Source organism: Arvicola amphibius, chromosome X (assembly GCF_903992535.2).
Source record: "Arvicola amphibius chromosome X, mArvAmp1.2, whole genome shotgun sequence".
In the NCBI taxonomy this organism is placed as follows: domain Eukaryota; kingdom Metazoa; phylum Chordata; class Mammalia; order Rodentia; family Cricetidae; genus Arvicola; species Arvicola amphibius.
In genome coordinates this window covers 43458348-43482536 of record NC_052065.1, presented here as the reverse complement: position 1 = coordinate 43482536, position 24189 = coordinate 43458348, and the positions used below count along the sequence as shown (strand labels likewise).

Genomic DNA, 24189 nt, shown 5'->3' with positions numbered 1-24189 from the left:
TAGGCAGGAAGTAGAAATGATGTTTTAGAAGGACTAAGGCAATGGGGGGGGGAGAAAAAGAGGGAGAGAGAGAGAGACTATATTTAGAAAGCTTGATTTATAGACTGATAAAGAAGCTATGGAATATTTTAGAAATCGATAGAAAATATCAGGGTTAATAGTATCTAGCATCCATAAAATACAGGAAGGAATAGTTACTTCCCATCAGGCAGTATGGAAATGTCACGATTCATGTGGCATTAGTCAGACAAACAGAGATCTTGCTCGGCCACTGGAAGTAATTATGTACAGAATGAGAGCTAATCTAATTCTGCTAAACCTTGAAATCTAATATTAAATAATAGTACATACTTTGACAAAGGTGAAATGGAAATGTAGTGTAAGTCTCTTGTACTCTATGTAAAGAGGTCTAATATTATTCAAAGATATGTGCTGATAAGCTAAAGATGTATATTGTAAGGCTTAAAGCAACTACACAAATGACAAAACAGTCAGCTTTCTCTAAAACAGAGGTCAACATTAGTCAAAGATTCTAGATGGCAAGCTAAAGATGTATAGTATAAACCTTAAAGCAAGAAGTAAAACAAAGCAACAAAACAAAACAGCTAGCATTAATATTTCAGCAGAAGGTGTAAAATGCATTCACAGAAGTACTTCATTTATTTAAAAGACAGAAAAGGATTCATGAGTAAACAAAGAACATATGGGATAAAGAGAAAACATACAGCTTGATGGAAAAGAGATTTACATCTAACAATATCAATAAAAACTGAAAATATAAATGGTGTAAATATAGCCAATTAAAAGATTGTCAGATGAGATTTTAAAACAACAATCTTCAATTATATGTTGCCCATAATATATGCACATTAATTATAAAGAGACAAAAGTTTAGAGATAGCAAGATGGAAAATTATAGCACAACAGTCTTAGGACCGTTAGACTAGCTACATATCATTACTCATCAAAGAAGGGTCTGTTTAAACCCAACAAAATGATTGTTCTATGTCATAGTCCTCAGAACTGCGACATTTGCCACAGGAAGGAGGAGGAGGCTCAGCAGCTTCAGGTGGTAAACAGGAAGTAACTAAAAAGGTCCTCCGAATTGGAAAGCATAGAAGCTTGAAAGATTGCTGAAGACCCCAATCAGAAGTATGAAAAAAGGGAGTGAACACATGCTGAAGGCAAAGACTATGAGCATCCAAACCCAGGAAGAGATGTTGGGGCTGTTGAGCTACATACCAGATGCAGAGAGAGTTTGAGGATTCCAGTTTTTTGGAGTCATCACCTGTGCTCATATGGGCTTTCTGGTGATGCAGCTGTTTTCGGGCTACCCCTGCTTATTACAAGTGATCCTCGCCTATAGTCCTGTTACCAACCCAAGTGAAAAAACAAAACAGAACTCATTGTTTCAGTACAATTTTGACATACATTTTGTTGCTATTCTTTTCCCTGGGCATTTTTCAAAGAGGAATGGAGTAAATATTTATAGCAAGTCTTTCACATGAATGTCCATTTCAGCCTTATTTGTGATAGTCCTGTGATGGGTAATCATTGTTAACTTATCTGGGTTTGGATTCCCCTACATTCTTATTGTGCTTATTAGAGTTTTCCCAAGGGAAGATGTGGAAGGAAGACCAATTTTGAATGTGTGACCATCTCATGTCCTTTGGTCCTGTACTACATGGAAAGGGAAAAGAGAGGCTAACTGAGCACCAGCATTCCCCACTTTCTGCCCCCTGACGGTAACTACAAAGCGATGGGCCACCTCCCACTCCTGTCGCCAAGCCTTCCATATTGCACTGTCAACCAAGAGAAGCCCTTCATTTCTTAAGTGGCTCTTCATAGGTGTTTTGTCACAACACAGCAAAAATGAACTAGGACAAGCTTGACTCTAGGAACAACTCAAAAGTCTACTAAACAGTATCAGGAAAAAGAAACAGGTGTAAAAACCATTCCAGAGACAGCTACTCAGCATTAAAAAGCAATTAACTGTTGCTATCAAGAACATGCAGAGTGAAATTCATGATAGTTATGCTGGCTGAAAGAGAAGCCAAAAGTGTATGGTGATATCTCATTCACATGAAACTAGGACATGTAAATTAATTTGCAATGGAAGAAAATTGATTACCAATTGCCTGGAGGCCAGGGGAGGGTTGTAAGTTTTGCTATAGGCACGAGGAAACTTGGGGTCAAGGGTATATTCCCTAATTTGAATACGCTAATGGTGATTATTTCTAGGACCTAAACATACGACTATCAAACTGTTGACTCTCGATGGCAATATATTAACTATGCTTCCATACGACTACTTTAAGAAGCAAAGGGGAAACTATCCAATTTAAGTTTCCTTGGAGGGCAACAAAATATATTCCATGTATTTTTTACGCCTACACATTATTAGTTGCCAATAAAGCTGTAGGAATCAGTGGGCCATGTTTATCAGAGAGTAAAGGTAAAAAGACAAATGTGCCATGTGTCATTTCTAAACAGCTCTATGCTTTTTTACAAGTTTTTAGTGCTGGTGAGCAAATTAGTCTATAAATCTAGACACGAGTATGAAGTTTTCCAGGCACAATCTTATCCCTCATTTCCCCTCCCCCTTTATAAGTTTCTATGTATTTTTGCAGTGCTAAATAGCATATTTATTCTATTTATTTGTCCATGTGTCTGTATGTGTACAAATGCTTGTGTGTGAAGGACAGGGGACAAGTTGGGTCAACTGTTGGGTCCCAGGCCTTGAACTAAGGTATCACTCCTGGGAGCAGATATTTTTACCTGGTGACCACACTAACCCAGAATTTTTACTTAGTTTCATGCATTTACACATTTGTAAGATATTTTTTGGATCCATTTATACTAAAGGAAAATGTTTTGTGTCAATGAACTTAACCATGTAGGATTCTGCCTTCACGGAGCTTACATTCAGATTGGGAAGATAGAGTTTCATTTCATCAGAAAACAAATGTATAGAAATAGATTTTCATAAATGCCGTGGAGAAAGCAAGCAGGATGCTATCTGTCATAATGGAAGGAAATCTTCCTTGGATGTGACTTAATTATACATTAGCTCTGCAGTTCATCACTTCAAATGATCCCTAGTTATTAAATTTACAAACAGGGATTATACTACTCTATTTGTCGTGTTAGCCCTAAGCTTCAGGCCATAGAAAATAGAAGTTGCAAATGAATATGCAAGATACACAGCTAACTTATCTTCATTCTTTAGGCTATGGTTTGATGGCTGCTTTCTGGGAAGGTTTTATCCTCACCTGTTCTTGCTTTCCATCCTAAAATCAATCTCTCTCTCTCTCTCTCTCTCTCTCTCTCTCTCTCTCTCTCTCTCTCTCTCTCTCTCTCTCTCTCTCCTCTCTCTCTCTGTCTGTCTCACTTTTTCTCAATCTTACTCTTTGGTTTTCTTGCTCTCATCCTTACTGTATGATCTAGTACTATCCTCCATTTTCTTTCCATATACTTATTAAAATTCGTAATGATTATAGGAGGGATTAAAAGAATTAAGGTCTGATTTTTCCACCAAAGTTTAACCTCTATGAGGGTTTTTTGTCTCTATCTATATATACACTTTGGCAAAGAGTAAATAGCAGATAAAATGCATTGACTGAATCACTGAATTAAGGGCTATTCATTTAAGAAAGAACAGGATCATTAAATTCAGCTGAGCCTACAGTCAGTGGTTGTGCTTTTAAATCTATGACCTATTGAGGCTCTGGGTTATGCAGAGTATTTCCAAGATGATGAGCTGAGATTTATGTAATAGTCCTATTGCTTTAATGCTCTTTCTTTCCACTCCAGTTCCTAAACTGGAGCCTAGAATATTGTATGAACTAGGCAAACATTCTGGCACTGAGTCACCTCTCCAGTCCCTCCTCTGCTTGTGATACAGCTATTTCTTCACAAGGTGACAAATATAAGTTTATATTATAATTTACAAGGAAGTATTGCCTTGTCAACCTATAACTTTTAAGTTTCAAACCAGGGCAAATGGCTGAGGTGACTATTTAACATATCAAAATGGACCTTTCCAACAGGTTCTCCCAGCATCCCTCAGACCCTACCTGTTATAGGGTATGGCTGGCACACCCCGCCCTCTACCCTGAACTCTCTATCCCAAGGGCTGGGCTACCCTTCACTCAGAGGCCCTGCCCTATATAATCCAGCCATTTTGGTTACCTGCCCTTTTTGTACCTTTGGCCTGCTGGCTGCTACATCTGGTTTCCCTCTCTCCCCTCTCTCCTCCCCTTCCCACATATGCCCCAGCTCAGGCTGGCCTCTCCCAGTTGTCCCTGCCTGTACCTACACTCTTCATTTTATCTGCAATAAACTTTCTCCTCCACCATAACTAGATACAGTCCTTTACTTTTTCTTTCTTTATTTTTTTTTCTTGCAATAGCCATATTAGCCATGTGGTACTGTTACTAGTTTTGATAGGCTCACCAGCCAGATTCCCTGGATTCATAGCCTGGCTCTTCCACTTATGGAGTTTGACAAGTTACCATGTTTTTCAATTCTAAAATCAGATCAGAACAGTAGGCACACCACAGACTCATCGTGAGACATAGGGACACTAGCATAGGTAAAAGTGCTCAGATGAGAAAGTGGCTGGCCGTAGTGCTTGGTATTTGCTCATTACTAATTTCAATAATGCATAATATTAGCTACAACTTTTTCTAATTTATAATGTGATAATTCATTGGCCAAATAAGCATGACTGTTTAAAGGCTCTATTTCTAATATAATAATCATTTTCTAAGTCATTTTATTACTATTTTGTAGTGTATTGTTAGTACCTTATTAAATTGATACATTGAGCAATAGGATGATTTATGCCATAAAATCATTATTTTAAGGTCATTGTAGAATATATAAAGAAGTAGTATCAATTATAATAATTGGGACTCCACTTTGTGGCATTTATCTTCCAAAATAGCACTTCTGAATTTTGCAAGCTTCTTTCTATCCTCCCAACAGAGTTGCCTTTAACATGCAGCTATTCATGTGGCCTGAAAAAGGCCCCTTTCTCCTTTCCCTAGGAATGTGCGATGGAGGCGGAGGCGGGGGTGTCTTGCTAGTGGAAATGTGAGAACAGCAGCTCTTTGAATGTTGGCCATGACGTAGCATGGGAACTGGGAGCAGCTGCTGGCGGAGTTTTTCACACACAGCAGGGCAGTGGGAATGGGAAAAGCCATGAGGAAAACAACCAGGGCAAGCAAATGCAGAAGAAAGGGCAGCTGGGGTCAAACTCTAGGACAGAAAAGGTCAGACTGCAGAGAGAAGGGCACAGAGACTAAAGCACTGAGAAATTAAAGTCAAGGGCAAGCATCAGCTGGGAAACAAGTGACCGATAAGGACAGTATTGAAAGTTTATATACTCAGAAATACAGTCCCATATGGATATATACATGTGCATATATATGTCTGCCTGTATGTTTGTATGTATAAAACTTTTAAGAAGGAATTTAAGACGTCAGGAATGTAAAACATGAATGCATAAGGAAATGAATTTGCTGTGTAAATATATTTAATAGGGACATATTTTGCTTACAATAATAACAGAATACTTATTACTGTAATCACTAATTTCAGAATTAGCAAAATGAATTCTTGATTAAAATAAATTAGACATTAAATAGTATGCATAAAGATCTAAGTCATCAAGAGTTCTAACTAACACTCCATAATGATTCAGGTTCACATTACAAAATCTCTTTAAAAAAAAAAACGAACCTGCCTTTCATTCTCTACAGCTCCACAAAGATTTCTTTGATTGCTGATGTCTTTTTTTTTCCTCATTTGTCTTTCATGTAATTTAATTTTTGTCACATTTCCTGCTACATCATTCATTTTCGGCCCTAAAGTCTCACACATCCCAAGGCTTTCAAGACAATATGGAGAATGAAGTTGAGAATTAGGTCTTCCTTTAGCACACGTAGGGCAGATTCTGGAACATATGTGCTGCATTACTTTCGAGGATACCTGACCAATTTCAACAGCAGGTTCCTCTTGAATAAAGTACAGTACTTGTCAAAGCCTTAGAAAACACATGTTCTGAATCTTGGCTATGCGCCTTGACCTCAGCATGTTACTCTCCTAAACGTTCAGATTTACACCCTTCTTTAGCTCTTTAAAGGGTCTTGTTCAATTCCTCCTGCTTTTTTTTCCTTTAACAAAGTTGAGGTCAAGCATAAAGGATTATTATCTCTTTACTGAAAGGATGTTCTCCTAGAACTTAATTGTCCTTTTTTTCATGGGTCATTCTGCTCTTAATACCAACAAATTTTTCCTGACCTAACCTTTTCGAAAACACATTCTTCCGTCTTCTTTGTTCTTTTCATTTCCTTTACCGTCAACGTTTTTAAAACTGTCAGTATGTGCACCAGGCTTGCCTCTGCAATCCAAATCATTTAGAAAAGCAAACTATCAGTTAGAATGTATTGGGGCTATTTTTCTTACATATTGTTTTAATAGTTGATGTGTAGCTTTCATTTTTTTTTAACCATGAAAATCCTTCGCTAACATTCTCAAGACAGCAGGATCATCACATTAAAGAAGTATCATTTAGCATCTTTAAATAGAGAAAAAGTGACAAGCTGTTTAAATTTGTGTTAGTAACACGAGTGCTTTCTTCATAAAAAGTGGTATATGAGTAAGACAATTTTATATTCAAGATACAGGCACCACTTGATGTCAAAATATATTTTTATGCTTCTCTGTAAAATTAAATAATCCATAGTTTGAGAGGGATTTTGCTATCCATAGTCACAGAGAAACAGCATCTCCTGAAAGCCTCAGAGAAATACAGAATCACGGAGTTCTTGGAAGATGAACTGAATCTCTGGTGGGCGTTCTCATTATTTCTCTAGGTGACGTTTAGCCCTGCTAGTGAAGTGGACAATTGGTGGCTTTCACAGGAAAGCTTTGACTCCTCACTTGGGACTGCTGAGTAACCACAATCAGGAATGAAATCTCAGCAACAGTAATTTCATTTTGGATCTTTTTGTCTCCTTTGGCTCAAAGCACAAACGTAGGTTTTATTAATTACTTTTCTATTCCTGTGATAAAACACCATGGTCTAGGCAATTTAAAGAAGAGTTTGTGTTCATGATACCAGGGGAAGTATCCATAATGGGCGTATGGCATGGAAGCAGGTGTCTGGAGCAAGATTCACTTCTTCAACTGCTAACAAAAAACAGTCAGTGACCTGTAAATGGGTTGAAGTTATGAACTCTCAAAGCCAGTGGCATACTTCCTCTAGCAAGGGTGAACCTCTCCACATCCTCTCTAAACTGCATCACCAACTGGGGACCAAATATTCAGACCCTTGAGCCTATGGGGGCAATTTCTCATTCAAACCCTAACTTATTGTTAAGTCAGGAGCATAACCCCAGCTCCTGGCATCCATCCCAACCCCATGCCCTGGGAGTTGCATTGGTCTGGACTCCAAATCCCAGCATGTCAGGTCTTGACCCCTCCCCGGGGGAGGGTCAGGACCACTCCCTCAGGGTATTTAAGTGGTCTCCCATTGGAAGAATAAGTGGTTCCGGGTTTGTACCTGCTCCCTGCTTTTCTGTTTCCCCTGCCAAGCTCTAGGCCACCTGAGAGAGCAGCTACTTAATAAAACATGGGCATTTAATTCGGTTTAAGCTGATCTAATTGGATGTCTTTGCACCGGCCGAGCCGCTCGCGTTAGGATTTTTTCCTAACAGTTATTATTAACCTTTCCAGATGAGTCACCTCACATTCCCAGAACACTAGAACCTCACAGGACATCTTCTTCTCCACGTCTGAAACAGATGTAATTATCTCTTGCAAACCAACTATTCCCCCAAGAACTTTTCCAAAGAAATTTGCAAGAAGGACTTTTTTTTTTAATCATCTTCTAGGACCAAAGAAGAGACAATGATGGATAGGATTACACCTTAACCAGACTGGCTTAATTGTGTATACTTCTTCTCTATTGAAACTTAAAACTCCTGTACCCAGAAGAAGGACTGAGGATCACTGTATCCCCATATTTGTTCTTCTTCCAAATATAGTCACACTGAAAAAAAAATCACAATTTCTTTTCTCTTTTGTATGGGTCTGGATAGTAAGCCTGGCTTATTGAGATGCTGAAGTATAAACTTTTGCTCTAAAACTTCTATTTACCCAGGTTGTGAAAACTAATTTGTAGACCAGTATTGTCCACTGCAAAGAGAGTGAATGCTACATAAGTAATATTAAATGTTCTAATAAGCACATTGAAAATGTCAAGGGAAACAAGATTGTCAGTTGTTCTGTTTGACATGGCATACAGACTCCATCTTAAAGAAAAATATCCAAATTTGAATAATCATAAAGAATAAATGAGATAAATACTTTATTATGACATTAATTAACGAAATAGTAAAATATTCTCAGTTCTACATGTAATCAGTACAAAATACATTTTAGAAATTTCAATTTTTGTACAAAGTCCTTGAAAACTTAATGTGTGTAACACTGTAACATGTCCGTACTTGGACTGGACGAATTCAAGGTTCCAACAGCTTGATGTGCTACCACATTGGAAAACATAGTTTAGACAGTGCAGTGTGAAAGAGTAAATATAAACTCATTCAGTAGCAGATAATGTTGCTTGTACTTTATTAAAAGATTCCCTGTGTTCTTCAAATTTCTCTTTACCTTCCTCCTCCAGTCCAAAGGAAAGTTAAGTGCCTGGTCTCCATGGTTCCATGGTACTGCAACTTCTATAGCACAGAACTTTCTCCTTGATGCTATGCTTAACCTCTCTAGCTAGAGTTGAATCACTCAAGGTGTCTAACATTTTGAAGACATACATTTATTTTCACATCTTAAGCTTGACTACCTCACATGTGCTAAATGTAGGACAATGGTTCTCAAAGTATGGTCCCTGGAACAGCAATATCAACCTCATCTGGGATTTTGTTAGGAATGCCAAATCTTGAATTCCACCAAAGTCCTAGTCAATTCAAAACTTTGAATGAGGGGAATGAGCAAATTGTTTTAATTAGCCTTCCGAGTAATATGATGCTCACTAAATTTTGAGAACCACGGATACAGAAAAATATATTTCCATGGAGAATAATCTCAGATTGCGTTCTCTGGTTCAATCTTAAACCATTTTAGGTGTTGTTAAAGAAATAAATCAAAGAAGGATATGCTAGGCAGATATAGCAGTAGAATCGCTCCTTAGCAATGCTGACGTGAGCAGGCTGGGCATCCTCGGTTTAAGTTCAAAGCAATAGGGCCTATGCCATTAGCAAGAGCAGATGGTGCAGCTCATCTAGGCTTCCTGCTTAGAAAAGACTCCACAATGCAAACAAATTAGTATAGAATTATTACAAAAAAGAAAAGTGTGAGGAAAATGTTAAGATCTGCCAACATATTCAATGACGATAAGGAAGAACACACAGAGAAAGATGTGCTTAGAGAATCTATGTCACCCCAAATAAGCATACATCTCAGTTAGTTTTATTCTTCTGAGTTGTGTGTGTGAGTTTGTGTGTGTGTGACTTGTGTGCACATGTGTACTTATTTTGGGGTGCCCATGTGGATGTTTGAGTGACATAACACACATAGAGAGATAAGAGTCCAATCTTGGGTGTCAGACATGATCTTCCACTTTGTTTGAGACAAGATCTCTTGGTTTTTTGCCCCTAGATATATGAGGCTTGCTGGTCTGCCTGCGTCTGCACATGCCTTTGTTTCCAACTCCCGTCTTGTCTTAGAAGAGCTGGAATTTCCGATAATTGCTATCGTGTCAGGCCTTTATACAGGTTCTAGGTATCTGAATTCATGCTGTCACATCTACACAGAAAGCAAAAACAGCCACTGACCTATTTCCCCAGCCTGGTTTTCATTTTTGAAATTTCAATGATTTGTTTAGTTTCACTGAACAAATGAAGCCACTCAAGTATTCCTGCATGTTTATGGCATGAGGAGTTGAGAGACAATGGACTATCCTGTCTGTTATCGACCAAGTAGGATTATGACCATGACTCCTCAGTATATAGTATGCTTACTCGGAGGTAATCCAATGAAAGGAAATGAACGAATGGAAGCAGGTATGGCTATGCAGGATGTGAGTGCCTAGACTGTGTCTAAAACATGACTACAGTGGTGTGCAGGAGGAGAACAACTATGTATGCGTGTTATCAGAGGAATGTGAGCAAATCTTTTAAAATATACACCATTACTGGCATGGTTCTTTAAGACATTGAAAGAATTTTGTGCCTAGAAATGCCTTAATAATGTTTCATTTAAGATGTTTTCACAGTCTCTAATACCTTCTGGTTAATCTAGCGTGTATTCTTTATGTAAGAGTGTATTTTCATCCTTTTGTTGTCAGGCGTGGATTTATTCCTGAGTGCAGAGATTGTAGACTACTCCCTTCCATGATGGATAAGGAAAATGGCCATGCCACTGAATGTCTGCGCATTACTTCAAAATTGAAAAGGATTCTTGTTTGAACTTTCTTTCCTTTTAACTTTTGATACTCATTTGTACTTGACTAAATATGAGGATTGGTTTTACTTTAAGAGTTGACTTATTAAAGTAAATTTGATTAGAATTTAATGTAGTTGCTAAGTTGTAAAGGCAATAAGGAATAGCTTGCTTTCAAATTTTAGATTTGAAAGGAGTGTGATTTTGAAGGGTACACAGAACTGGTTTTAATCCATTGGTTTGTTAAAAAGCAGCTTTCAAATTTATTGTATCCAAGAATTATTTTATAAAGAGAGTAGTTTGGAAAAAAAAATCAAGCATCTCACACCTTTATTGTCCAAAACAGATGTAGAGTATGACTTAGTTAATCCCAAGTTTAACGGGCCTTTAAGGCAAGGAAATATGACAGGACAGTTCTGAGGATCAGATTCAGATCTGTGACACCTTACACAGGATGTCACTGCAGTCATGTCAGGTTTGTAGGTCTCAGTTTCCATACTTATGAAAGTGAGTAGTCATAACATGTACTTATAACACAGAAAGAAGAATGTTGCAAGGATTGTGAGGATGTATCTGAGGACGCTTAATAAAGCAACACGTTTAACATCCTGAGAATGATCCACGTAGTAACATCTGTACCAATGCATACTGGGAGGGTGGAGACAGGATTTCATGCCAACAGAAAATTTGAAACAAGGAAACAGATGCCTTCTACTTCTATTTCTGGATTCAAAATAAATTTGGAAGCCTCTTTATTCACTATTTCTGTGTCGAGGTAAATTATGACTAGATCTTATCCTGCTATTGATGGCCACACTTGTCTGTCCTATATGTCTCAACCATTTTTACTGATCTTATATACAGCTGACATACAAGTATGGCTTTCTTTTTGAAGCAAAATGAATTTGCCAAGTAACTAAACCCAGGATAGTCTAATGTCAAGAAAGGTAAAGTCAGACAGCATGTAATTCCACTCCTTCTCTTGCATCGCTTTTCTCAAATTCAGGGCTGCTTTCCTTTTCTCACATCTAATATATGCCTTTCTACTACTTCTACTGTGTTTTCACCTTTTCTTTGTCTTACCAGAAAGAAATGTGAACTTGTACCTAGTTTTAATGTAATATTTGTCAACAGATAAAGCACCATAAGTGATTAAATTTTTTATTTTGTATACTTACACTGCTATCATGATGGTAATGCAAGCTTTTTAGCACAGACGCTAGCTAATGCCCTAATTTTAATGCATTCTTTTAAATGTAGAATACACATATAAACTCAGTTATATACTGAGTTCTTCATTCCATAAATGAATGCAATCTGTTGATATCAATATCCACTTTTACAATGTGCACTGTTTATTTTATTTTTGTATTTTTTGAAATTTTAATATAATTATATCATTTTCTCCTTCCATCTCTCCAACCCTTCCAATTCATTTTATTCCCAACTTGTCCTCTCAAAATTTATGTCCTCTTTTAAAATTGTTGCCCACACATACACATATAAGTATATATTCCTCAATACATTAATGCAATTTCCTAAATCCCTCTAATATTACTTTATATGTATTTGATCTCAGGGCTGAGGATTTGGCATTGGATAACCAAATGAGGAATCTTCCCTGAGGAAGACCATTTCTCCTGTTCTCAGAAGACACTTTAGACATAAAACTTGGAGAACCTGATCTGTTATGATCTGAACCCCCCCTTGCACCCTAAGAACAAGATTTCATGGCACCAAATTTTTCACTCAGACTTCCTAAGGAAGAATGCAACCAACAGTCGTACTCAGCTATGACACCGATGAGCAACAGAAATGAAGCGTGACACACTTCCTGGCAATAATCAACAGAGATTAGGCTTTCTTGAAATGTCAGAGAGACTAAACTCATGAAGTTTCATTAACCTGGATAGTTATCTTTATTTGCCTTGTTCCCTTTTTGAAAAATGACTCACTGTTATAACTAGCTATGATTATGCAGCAGATTGGTTAGAATAATGGTCAAATTAAATAAAGTATGTGATTGACTTCACTCAGTTTCTTATAAACGGAAATAAAGGGCTCATCATCTTTCTGCTAGAAAAACTTTCTAAGGATATCTTTAAGGTGATTGCTCCAAAACAAAGGAATTAAATTTTCAACTTACAAGAGAAAGAGCCAAACTTTGACTAAATTATTTAATATGAGAATTCTCCATCTATATAGCCTCCAGATAAATGATCTAGAGTTATGGGAGAAGTATTGCAATTGCAACTAGCCACATATATATTATGATATGAATAAAAGAAGCATCATCATTGGTTCTAAGCTAAGTTTTATCATGTATGTTCTCTTCCTGATATTCAGATAAAGGATCATAGAAATGAACTGGAGGTAGCCTTAGACAAACTGTAATATTTAATTTCAAAAATAAGATTTATAGTTTAGAGATGTTTACATATTAACCCACTGAAGACTGTACGATTGTTTGCTATAGCCCACCATCTCCTGCCATATATCTGCATGTAATTACAATCAAGTCTTTGTGCAAGAATTAAACCATTAATACTTTCTTATGTTTTACAAATAAATAAATAGTATAACTAGAGTGGATCATAAAGTCTTTTCTGTGGTGCTGTGGCTATAACTCAGGACATTCTGGGTAAGCATTCTACCACTTATTTACATTCTCAAACTCACATAGCGTTGATTATTTGTTTGCTTTTTATTTTTGAGATAAGAGTCTCAGCATGTAGCTCTGGCTGTCCAGAAAAATCACAATGTATACCAGACTGGCCAGGAATTTACAGAGACTGTTTACCTCTGCCTCTCAAATGCTAGAATTAAAGGGTACATCGTTATGTCTGGCCCGTGTAGTATTGATTTGCAAGAGATTTTTCTATCTTTCATAGTCTTTTGACCTTAGTCATAAATTTGCAAGTAGCTGTCACAAATCATGTACTACATTCTGAAACACAAATGTAGCACTCAATGTTTTACAAGAAAATTGAAAATTTATTCTAAGAGTGCTTGAATAGAACAAATTTGACCATTGGTTGCCTTTGGTCACTCATTAATTTAATTATATATGCTTTAAATGAAAGATGTTTTAAGGATGAAATTGATAAGATTTTTTTTTAGAACTTAAATACATTTTACTTATCAAATATAGTCCAATAAAGCTGAAAAAAACTTTCACAACAAATTGTGTGGGACTTTTGTACTCGGACCTGCCATGATAGCTTGACCAATGAAAAACTGGAAGTCTGATATAAAATCCTTGCAGAAAATTTAATTTGTTTAGTAATAAATTCACACAAGCTAATGTCATATAAACATCATGAAAACCATCCAAACTATTTTAATAAATAATCACATAATCTCCCTAAGTAGTTGTAGGCCAACTTTCAAACATCAGATACCATTTTAACACAATCCATTTTGCTGCTAGTTAGTTTTGCAACAATTTTATGCTAATTTTTACAGTCATAAGGATACTGATTCAATGGGCATATAGAGGCACAGAGTCGTTTAGTGGTATTGTTTCGCCTTAGTCAATGCCACAAATATTTCAAGATTATTCATCATACAATCATTAAATTATATAAGATCTCAAGGGGCCTAGAATTTGAAACTTGTTTTTTAATAAAGATCTACTAATTCTTCAACTGGACTTCCAATCACACTCTCAAGTAGACCATAGGTGACAGAATAACCTGGCTTATCATTTTTCCCTATTAAAACTTTGAGACCAAATTCTTTCAAACCTAGTTTTCTTTCTAGTCTCAGGAGTATACAATCTGCATCCTATGAAATTGGAAAAGGAAAAATGAGTCTCTAATTTTATGAGTAAACAAATTTTATAGTTTGGAGGCATAACACAATGTCTTTTGTAGAGGCAATATACACTACCTCTATATCCATTCCTATGTTCCTATTGTAAGACAAATGCTATTCTAAGAACTATATAAATCAGCTCATTCAACATTATTGTAACTATGTTGGAGATGAAGGCACTGACAGCCATAGAGGTTAAATGACACAAAGGACACATAGCTAATTAATCAGATCCCCAAATCTATGTATTATCATCATAGTAATAACTGTAATATGGTATCTCAGCATTGTTTTGATTTGCATTTCCCTGATTGCTAAGGAGGTTGAGCATGCCCTTAAGTGTCTTTTGGCCATTTTGGTTGCTCACCTTCCTGGACTTAGGGGGAGCTGGGAGGACCTTGGACTTAACATAGTGAAGGGAACCCTGATGGCTCTTTGTCTTTGGAGAGGGGTGGAGTAGGGGTATGGGTGGAAGGGAGGGGAGGGAAGGTGGAGGAGGAGGGGAGGAGATGGAAATCTTGAATAAAAAAATGAGAAAAAAATAAAAAAATTAAAAAAAAATAACTGTAATAACACCGAGATCGAGAATGTATAGGGTACTGTAGCCCAAGTTCTGTTCCAATGACTTATTATTATACTTATTGCTGTGACTTATTTATCCTAACAAAAAAATTACCAGTGTAGAAACTTATATTATCTTGTCTTCTAGAGGAAAGACTAAAACACAGAAAGATTCACTAAACTGTCTAAGATGCCACAGCAAGTAAATGACACCTGGGACACATACCTATTCCCTAGATTTACTATACAAACTTATAAAAAAATCCTACTTCTATGTGTGGATTGATGATAGTGATACTTGTTCGTAAGACAATTTTATACCCTACGATTGACTCTTGTTTCAGTTAGAATTGCAAAGGAAAGGATGTTTTCAGAATTCTAGCAATACCAGCACAAATGACTTGTCCACTAGCAATTCAGGGCCCCCTCTGTGGTTCACCACTGTCATTCATGGGATTACAAGCCATACTGACTCCAGTTCTCGGACATGTCTGAAATTGGGTTTAGTAACATTAGGACTTATCAAGCAATACAAAGCATCTTGTTATTATGAATAATCTTTTGAAACAGGTTCTTGCTATATAGCCCTGGCTAGCCTGGAACTTGCTATGTAGAGCAAGCTGGCCAGAAATTCACAGAGATTTGCCTGGCTCCACCTTGACGTGCTGAAATTAAGAGGATACATCATTATGAGTGGAAAAGTGAGTAACCTTTGTTGCTCCTTACAAACAAACTTTATGTATACGTCATTATCCTAGCCCAAGGAGGCCAGAGGATTCCTACCTGAAGAAGCTTCCATCGGGTGTTCAGATCTTCCAGAGTGCTGAGGTTATAAGGTGAAAGCTGAATGCCCAAAGTGGTAAGCTGGCGAGCAAGGTCATTGACATGATTGACATTCTCTTTAAGAGGTGCAATTTCTCCCCGAAGTACCTATGAATTAGAAGATTAAAAAAAATAAATCAAAGAATTCTAGACATGTTGGAACCGTAAGACATATTACTCTGTTTGGGTGTAATGCCAGTGATGTTCACTCTACGATCTGAAAGTGTTCATTTGTTAAAAAGCTAAAAATAATATCACTAGTGCATATTGACTGTAAGCTCTCTGGCAATATTAGGGAATAGGCCTGTTTGAAATGTGAATTTTGAAATCAGTGCCTGTAGTGCTTTGGATGAGAATGGCCACTAGAGACTCATATATTTGAATGCTTGGTCCTCAGTTGGTGGAAACTGTTTGAGGCAGATTAGGTCTTGTTGCAGAAGGTGTGTCCATGGGTTGGGCTTTGTGGTTCCAAAGACCATCCCATTCCCAGTTAGCTCTCTCTGACTCTTGTTTGCAGATGGGATGCAAGCTCTCAGCTACTGCTCCAGGACTATACCTTCCTGCTGTCATGTGACCAGCCATGATGGTCATAGGCTTGCCCTCAGAAACTTTAAGCACCCAATAAACTACTTCTTCTGAAAGTTGCCCTTGGTCATGGCATTTTGTTGCAGCAATAAATTGCAGGCAAGACAGTACCCCTCTCAAAGAATCCTCAGAGATGAAGCTAACCCCTTTGATAAGGTGAAGAAATAGCAAGAGGCAGTAGTTAAAAAGTATAGAAACCAGACATATTTGCTAGTCACTTAAACTTGGATATCTTCACCCCCAAATCTGACAGAACTAGATTTCTGTTGCGTGTAATCATTTATGGTACTTTCTTCTTTAGTAGAAGACCAAATAGGCTATCACACTAGGTTGTATTAGTGTTACAGCATTGTGTTTCAGTTCCTTGGTACATGATGCCATGATAAGCATCACCGACATATACATTAATCTTTCTCCTACACAACGACCCTATGAGACTGGTACTTGGGGCATTCTCATTTTACCTTAGAGAAACCAAACTTGCAGGTCTTAAATTGGGCCGAAATTCTATGGGTAAAAATGTTGTAACCTGGGATACATATTTGGATTTGTTTGCTTAAGTGTGCATATTCTTAATTACCACATTATATAACTCGACACAAAATCTAGAATGACAATGTGACATGAAAAATAGAATGCTGCTAGATTCTAAATCCTATGTTTCAAGCAGCAAGGGATTCTTTTTACAATGAGATGATAAACTAAATCATGTGAGTACATTCATCCTTTGTACCTACTACATAATAAATACTTTTATTTAGGGAGGAGGGTATTTTGTCAGCCTAGGATGACTTTCTGCTCTCCTGGTATTTTAGTCCTTGTTGCAGAGACTTTGGAAGGCTCCCATGGGGATTTTGGCTGTTTCTGAAGTTTGAAAGCAGGCGTCTCTGGTGTGATGCATCATGAGGATGTATTGAACAGAACACTATGCAGATATGCAGAGTAGAATATCATGCATCATAGCTACCCTATCAAGTTGGCATTTATGGATTTTTAACATGATGCATGACAACCAAATGTTCCAACGAATGACATCTAAGGGACAAACTCCCTCACTTAGGAGAACCGTTTATGTAATGTAATGTCTGTTCACAAGGACAGCATCGCCGAGTTGACTCTCTATTGGACTTGCTTGACCTGGGAGGTATTATTTCCCTGTCTGGTGTTCACTGTTTTTGTACAAAAACATTGTTTGTAATACCCACAGCTATAGCCCTTATATTTCTTTTGATTTCAAATGGAAGCTGGTCTGTACATTCGAAACAAGGATGGCATTATCCTCAAATCAACCTGAATACCTGACAACTAACATATATCATTTACAGAGAATGTAAGACTCTTAAATTTCACTCAGATAAAATATAGCAAGATAATCACTAATATTTTTAGCAGAGAAAATGTAGATTTATTCAGGAAAAATAAAAAAGAACTCCCAAGAGGGAGAGGCTCACCAACAGAGGAATAATTTGAACTTAGCGTTTTAGGTTTAGGACCAAGCTGGCCTCAAATGTAAAGCAACCCTCTTGTCTTATCCTCCAAAGCAGGACTTAGAGTTTTAATATTTTTCAGACAGAGTCTCAGTATATAAACCTGGCTAGCCTGGAAGTCAATATGCAGACTGGACTGATTTTAAATTCACAGAGATTTACCTGCTTCGGTCTTCCAAGCATTAAGATAAAAGTGTGTGCCACCATACCCAGTCTCTTCAGCTTTTTTTCTTTTTTTTTGGTTTTTCGAGACAGGGTTTCCCTGTAGTTTCTAGAGCCTGTCCTGGATCTAGCTCTTGCAGACCAGGCTGGTCTCGAACTCAGAGATCCGCCCGCCTCTGCCTCCCGAGTGCTGGGATTAAAGGCGTGCGCCACCACCGCCCGGCTGTCTCTTCAGCTTTTAAACGTGGCCATCAAAATATACTAAAAACACAATTTCCTATGGGGAGGTAAAATTTTTAGTCTATTAGTGATGATTTTAACACCTGAAGAACAGGATAACCTGTACTGAAATGTATACTTTAAGAGGGGAATGTTTATTGGTGGAATGACATTGGAATCACACTGAAATTGCAGCAGCTCCTAGTAAAAGTTATTCCATTTCCTTATGAAGAAATACATTGTTTAAAAGCATCTGCACTAAGTGCCCAGGTAGAAAGGCTATTAACTCCTTTATATGGATATTTGTGTCTCTCAAGGGAATGATTCATACTCATTTTGTTTTCGGCAATGTAAAGGTTAGAAAGCAGACTTCTGAAATGTCAATGGAAAAAACCTGGATAAGGATAAAGATGGTTACGAAGTACAACCCGGTCCTTTTAGATTATCACAGAAATTTCTAATAATCATGGAGAAATATGTGAGGTTGAATGGGAAACAGGAACCACTGTTGAAGCAGCACGGTCTCTTTGTGTGAACTAGTGAGGTGTTCAGTTTCTAACTTATGTCATGCTTAGACTTTAGATTTGATATATAGTAGGCATGTTCCAATGCGTTGATTCTTATAATTTAATTTTTACTTTATCTCTTCAAACCCTAAGACCAGTAAGAACTGAAGGAAAAATTAAGCTCCAGTACTCTTTACCCTTTCATTTTCCCCTTACAATATTCCTCTTCCTTCTGTAAACTCTACAACGTCTTAGGGGGCTGTGGTAACATTTTGCTTCCTCCTCTGGACCAATGATAACTGACAATCCCTAAAGTGATCCTCAAATAAGTAAAAAAGCTTGCAGCACCTGTGTGTGGCTCTCTCTTCTCCTCTCATTAGTTCAGAGTTCGTTGCTTGTACATTCAGCTGTCTTTTGTATGCATGTCTACAAACCTTCTCTCATCAATATTACAATCATAATTTAATTAGCAATTTTCAAAAGCAAAGAAACATTCATTTTAAGAGGAAAAAAGAGGCTACTGTTGCTTAAGGAGGGGGATAAGCACTTTGCAAGCTTGCTTCACAAAGAAAAATAGAAGTAAACATTGTCAATTAGGTAAGTATAGATGAAGCTCCAGTCAAAAATTAGGGAAGCAACTCTAAGAACTTAGAAGTCTGAGATCAGAATGCTCCCCATGTTTCCTGATGCACTCTCTACACTAAAGAAACCAGGACTGGATATCAAACCGATTGCTTTATCAGTGGGCCTTGTGGAGGACTCCAATCAGTGGAGTCCTCATAGAGTCTTCACACACAAGGAAAACACTTGTGACTATTTAAATTTAAAAAGTTTAAGCGAAGTTTTTATTCTGATCTGTACTTAACTCTATTTTTGTATTAACTGCTCAACTATAGTTCTTAATGGAATCAGAAGAGGGAACAGCTATTATAGATTATTTACTACTAGTAACTTCCTATAACTATTATTATCACTATGTTTGGCGGCAAGTCTACCAGCTGAAACTTCTCACCAACCTCACAGAAGCTTTTCAAATGTCTTTTTATCCACTATTTACTACTACTACTACTACTACTACTACTACTGCTGCTACTACTACTACTACTACTACTACTACTACTACTATTGAGGCAGGTTATTCCTGTGTATTTCAGGCTAGTCTAGAAATTATTATGTAGCTCATGTTGGTATGAAACACATAATTCCTCTTTCTTAGCCTCTTGAATGCTGAAAATTCGATCAGGTGGCAGTCAAGGAGCCACCTTTGGCTTTTGCCCCCTTGAATTCCCTGTCATGGTGGAATGTACCATTGAACTGTGAACCAAAAGAAATCTTTCCTCCCTTTTTCAGGGGTCATGGCAACAGGAAAAGGAACTAATTCTACTATGTAAAGTGTGAATGCAGGAGCTACATCATTAAAGAGATCTGACATTGAGTTTGAATATACTTCAACTATTAGGGTTTCTAATATTATACACATAAATTTATATTTAAATTATTAATACTGCACATAAAATGTCAAAAACTACAGTTAACTCTGAGTAGTATGATGTGTTATGTGACTTCCACTAGGTTTTATTCTAGCTTGGAACTCATAAGTGAGAAAATATTGAAGGGAGCCATTAGACTCTGAGTTTCTTTGAATCACTTTAACATCTGGAATATGCTATCCATATAAGAGAAAACAAAGACTAATTTTATTATGACTAGTTTAATGCAAGTAGAATTTTCACTCCATTAAATGTTTAATTATAAATACAAAATTGCTGATGTAGAATGATATATAAATTTGATATGTCAAGTTATTCTTTTTAAAAAGTTAAATTACCTGTCATATCTTTGTTTATCTTTATGTAGTTAAAGATTTTTCAAGTATGTTTGAAATTATAGTCATCAACCTATTGTGAAAAAAGAAAGGAATTGTCTCTTATCAAGGAATTGTCGTTTGTGAGGAAGTAATTTTTGACTTGACAGTTAAAAGACTCTATCTTCTCTAAGACAAAAGTCACTTTGGATGATAAGAATAAGTTGAGTGAGGGCGGGAGTGTGTGTGTGTGTGTGCGCGCGCGCGTGCGCGCGCACGCACACGCGTGTTCACACAACCAAACACATGCATGTAGAAGCCAGATGAAGATGTTGAAAGATTTTTTTATTATTGTCTGTCTGTTCCTTGAAAAGAGTCCCTCACTGAGTCTGAGGTTCAGGATTTTGGCTAGGATGGTTGGCACTGGTACCTGCCTGACTCTGTTCCCCAGAACTCTGGTTACAGGAACATGATGTCATGTCTGGCCTCTGTGTGGGTGCTGGCAATCTGAGCTCAGGTCCTCTTGTTTTCATACCAAGTGCTCCTCCCCACAGAGCCCTTTCCCCAGCCTCAAGAATCCTATTTCAAGAACCTTTGTTTATTCTGTAAAATTGGGGAGTAACAGAGTAGGCATAATATGTAATGCATGGTGTGTAATAAATATTTGCTGAATTTGAAGATGAATGTAGATTAAGTGGGGGTCATATGAACCAGTTTTGATAGAGATTGTGAGAGGGAGTTGACCTATGAAATGCAATGAGTTTTCTAGATAGCACAGAGAGTCTTTTTGAGGCTGAGGATCAAAATGTTTTAGCAGAATCAATCTGTTCTAATTCCCTTTTCCAACAATGTTCCATTTGAGAAAGAAGAAAACAGTGGATCCGTGTTTAAGGTTTTGTCAGATGATTGTGGCACAAATACTTAGGGATAAGTGTGTTTCAATTTTAGACAGAATGTGATTGAAATACAGACTGTGGAATCTAAACTGGATTAGGAGAAAAGTAAGGCAAGATGAGGCTTGTAGATACAAAGCAAATAGAAGTGTCAATTGTGGATGCCCAAGATAATGTAAGAGAGGCCAAAGCAGGAGCAGATGTACAAATAAGCCAGAAAGGAAGGAAAGAACGGGCTGCTCAATAAACTCTCTATTTATATATGTATAGATGATACACACACACACACACACATATACATATAATATATATGCTTAGCTTATATATGTAAACAGCTTATATATGTATATGTATATCTTTATTTGTTGTGGGATATTTGTGCACTCTGTGAAGATACAGTGCTGTGATTCGTTTGATAAAAAGCTGAGTGGCAAAACTAGACAAGAGGTATAGGCTGGATTTCCAGTTAGAGAAAGGAAGAGGAGGAGAAATCTAGGCATATGGAAAGATGCAAGGAGACACAGAGGCAGCAGGATGGGCAGCCCATGACAGAATGTAGATTAATAGAAACGGGTTAGTTTAACTTGTAACAGCTATAAACTATATTAGTTTTAAACCTACGGCCAAGCTTTTATAATTATTATCTCTGTGAATGACAAAAGTCTCTGTACTTAAGAAATGAGAGAGTAACTATTTTTTTCTCTACAAGAAAACCATACTGAATAATTGTTTGTGAACAATTTGGGATGTTAGAAAAAGTAGGGTAGAGCCGAAGCAAAGCTAGGAACACAGCTTTTGATGCTCATTGTTGTAGGTCAGGCTTCAGGGAAGCAAAGAGTTAGATAGGGAGAAGGATAGGGAGAGAAACAGGAAGAAAGGACAGGAAAGCTAAAGCAGATATGGTCCCATTTGGAGAGCTTATCCCAGAAGCTTTGATGTACAAATTAGACCGTGGTGGAATACAGGTCTAAACAAAGGGACTATTTTCTTTCACCTCTCACGATTTTAAGAAAGACAAGATGGGTAAAAATTCTTCCTTTTAATTGAGGGATGTTTTTTTGGAAAAGGATTACCTCCTGTGCCTTCAGCATTTAACACAGGGGAAGGCGTACACCATGTAAGTGAAGGAATCTGGCTGGACCACTGGCAGCAGTCAATATACCAACTAAATTCATCCAACTATGTGTTCTCCACTACCTCAGGCCACCTTTTCTCTTCATATTTCCCCATCCCAAGATCTTTTTCATGTGAAATCTCATTTCTAACACTATGAGGCTGGCTCAGAGCTTCAACAAAACGGACGTATTATCTTTTACATAATGTTGAATATTTCCTTTCTTCTAAATTTTGAAGGACAGAATAGAACAATGAGAGATGAGTCAGTGTACAGGCTACATGAGCTCAACCCTGTCTTTAGTATCACATTTTTCTCTGGTAGAGACACTCTTGACAATAAATTATGCCAAAGAAGCATGTATTAAAAAATAGAATTACAATTGTATTCCATCACAGTATCATTTTTTTATTTTAGTAGCCTGAAGGCAAAATATTATGTGGTTTCATTGTCTCCCTTGCATTCAGTTTTCAGGACCATTGCAAACTTTTATATTTGGGCATGATAGCTTTTGACAAGCAAACTGAATAAGTACATAAATAATAAACAGAATAAAAAACTAATGATCTAGATGTAGCATAATCAGGACAACATAGGGAAGGTTAAATTAAACAAATAGACAAATAAAGGTAAAGTTGTTGACATGAAGAAAATTTCGTGTTCTATTTCCCAAGCAATTATCAGTAATTATATTTTAACTGATCTCAGACTCAGCACAATTCCAAATTTGTGATACTAGGACAGTAGAAATTGGTTGCTGTACGTTTTAAGTTTGCAATATAGAACCAGTTTCTCAAACAAGGAAAGAATCTCCTCTTTTAATGTTATTAAACATAGTCCACACCCACATATAAAATTTTCTTTTGAACACTCTACTCTTTGCATTGATTGCAGTTTGAGACTGAGCCTCACTGCAGAGCACAGATGTGAACTTGTGATGCTCCTCTATCAGCCTGTGCATTCTTCAGCTGCCATGTCTTAGAGGCTTCCATGAAGACTTAAACCCAGTGGGGTTTTGTTTATTGGGTTTTTTGTTTTGTTTTGTTTTTCCAGACAGGGTTTCTCTGTAGCTTTGGAACCTGTCCTGAAACTAGCTCTTGTAGATCAGTCTAGCCTCAAACTCACAGAGATCTGACTGCCTCTACCTCCCGAGTGCTGAAATTAAAGGTATGTGCCACCACTGCCTGGCAAACCCAGTGTTTTTAAAACAAAGACCGAAGCATATATTTATTCTTCAATAGCAATCGTCTTCTTAAAATATATTTAAAAAGATTTACTGCTGGCCCAGGTGGTACATAACTTTAGTCCCCCAAACTTGGGAAGCAGAGGTGGTCAGATCTCTGTGATTTCAAGGCTAGCAAGGTCTATGTAGTGAGTTCCAGGTTTCATAGAGGAACCTGGGCAAAAATGATTTATTTTTGTGTATGTGTGTTTGTCTGTTTGTATACATTGATGCTCATGAAGGCAGAAAAGAGTGCTGAATCCTCTCCTCTTTATGGCTGTGACTTGGACAACTTGGGTGCTCAGAAGCAAACTCAGGTCCTCTGAAAGTGCATCAGGTGTCTTAACCACTGAGGCATCGCTCCAGCTTTAGCACATGATTTGAGAATGAGAAATAGGACATCACTTACCATAAAGGAACGACTGTAACTAATTTGAGTTTTTTCATTATTTTGTGTGTACTTCATGTGTGTAGGCATGTATAATGTGTGAGGGTGAAGCCACCTTTGTTTGCACATGCAAAAGCCAAAGGTCA

At 37.3% G+C, this 24189-nt stretch overlaps 1 protein-coding gene across 1 annotated transcript in view; it reads right to left on the bottom strand.

Annotated features, from left to right (window-relative positions):
• Positions 1–24189, bottom strand: part of Dmd (dystrophin) — a 1847711-nt gene that overhangs the window by 317323 nt on the left and 1506199 nt on the right. Inside the window, 1 exon segment of the mRNA XM_038316167.1 lies at positions 15625–15771. Within this exon segment, the coding sequence (XP_038172095.1) occupies positions 15625–15771 (147 nt within the window).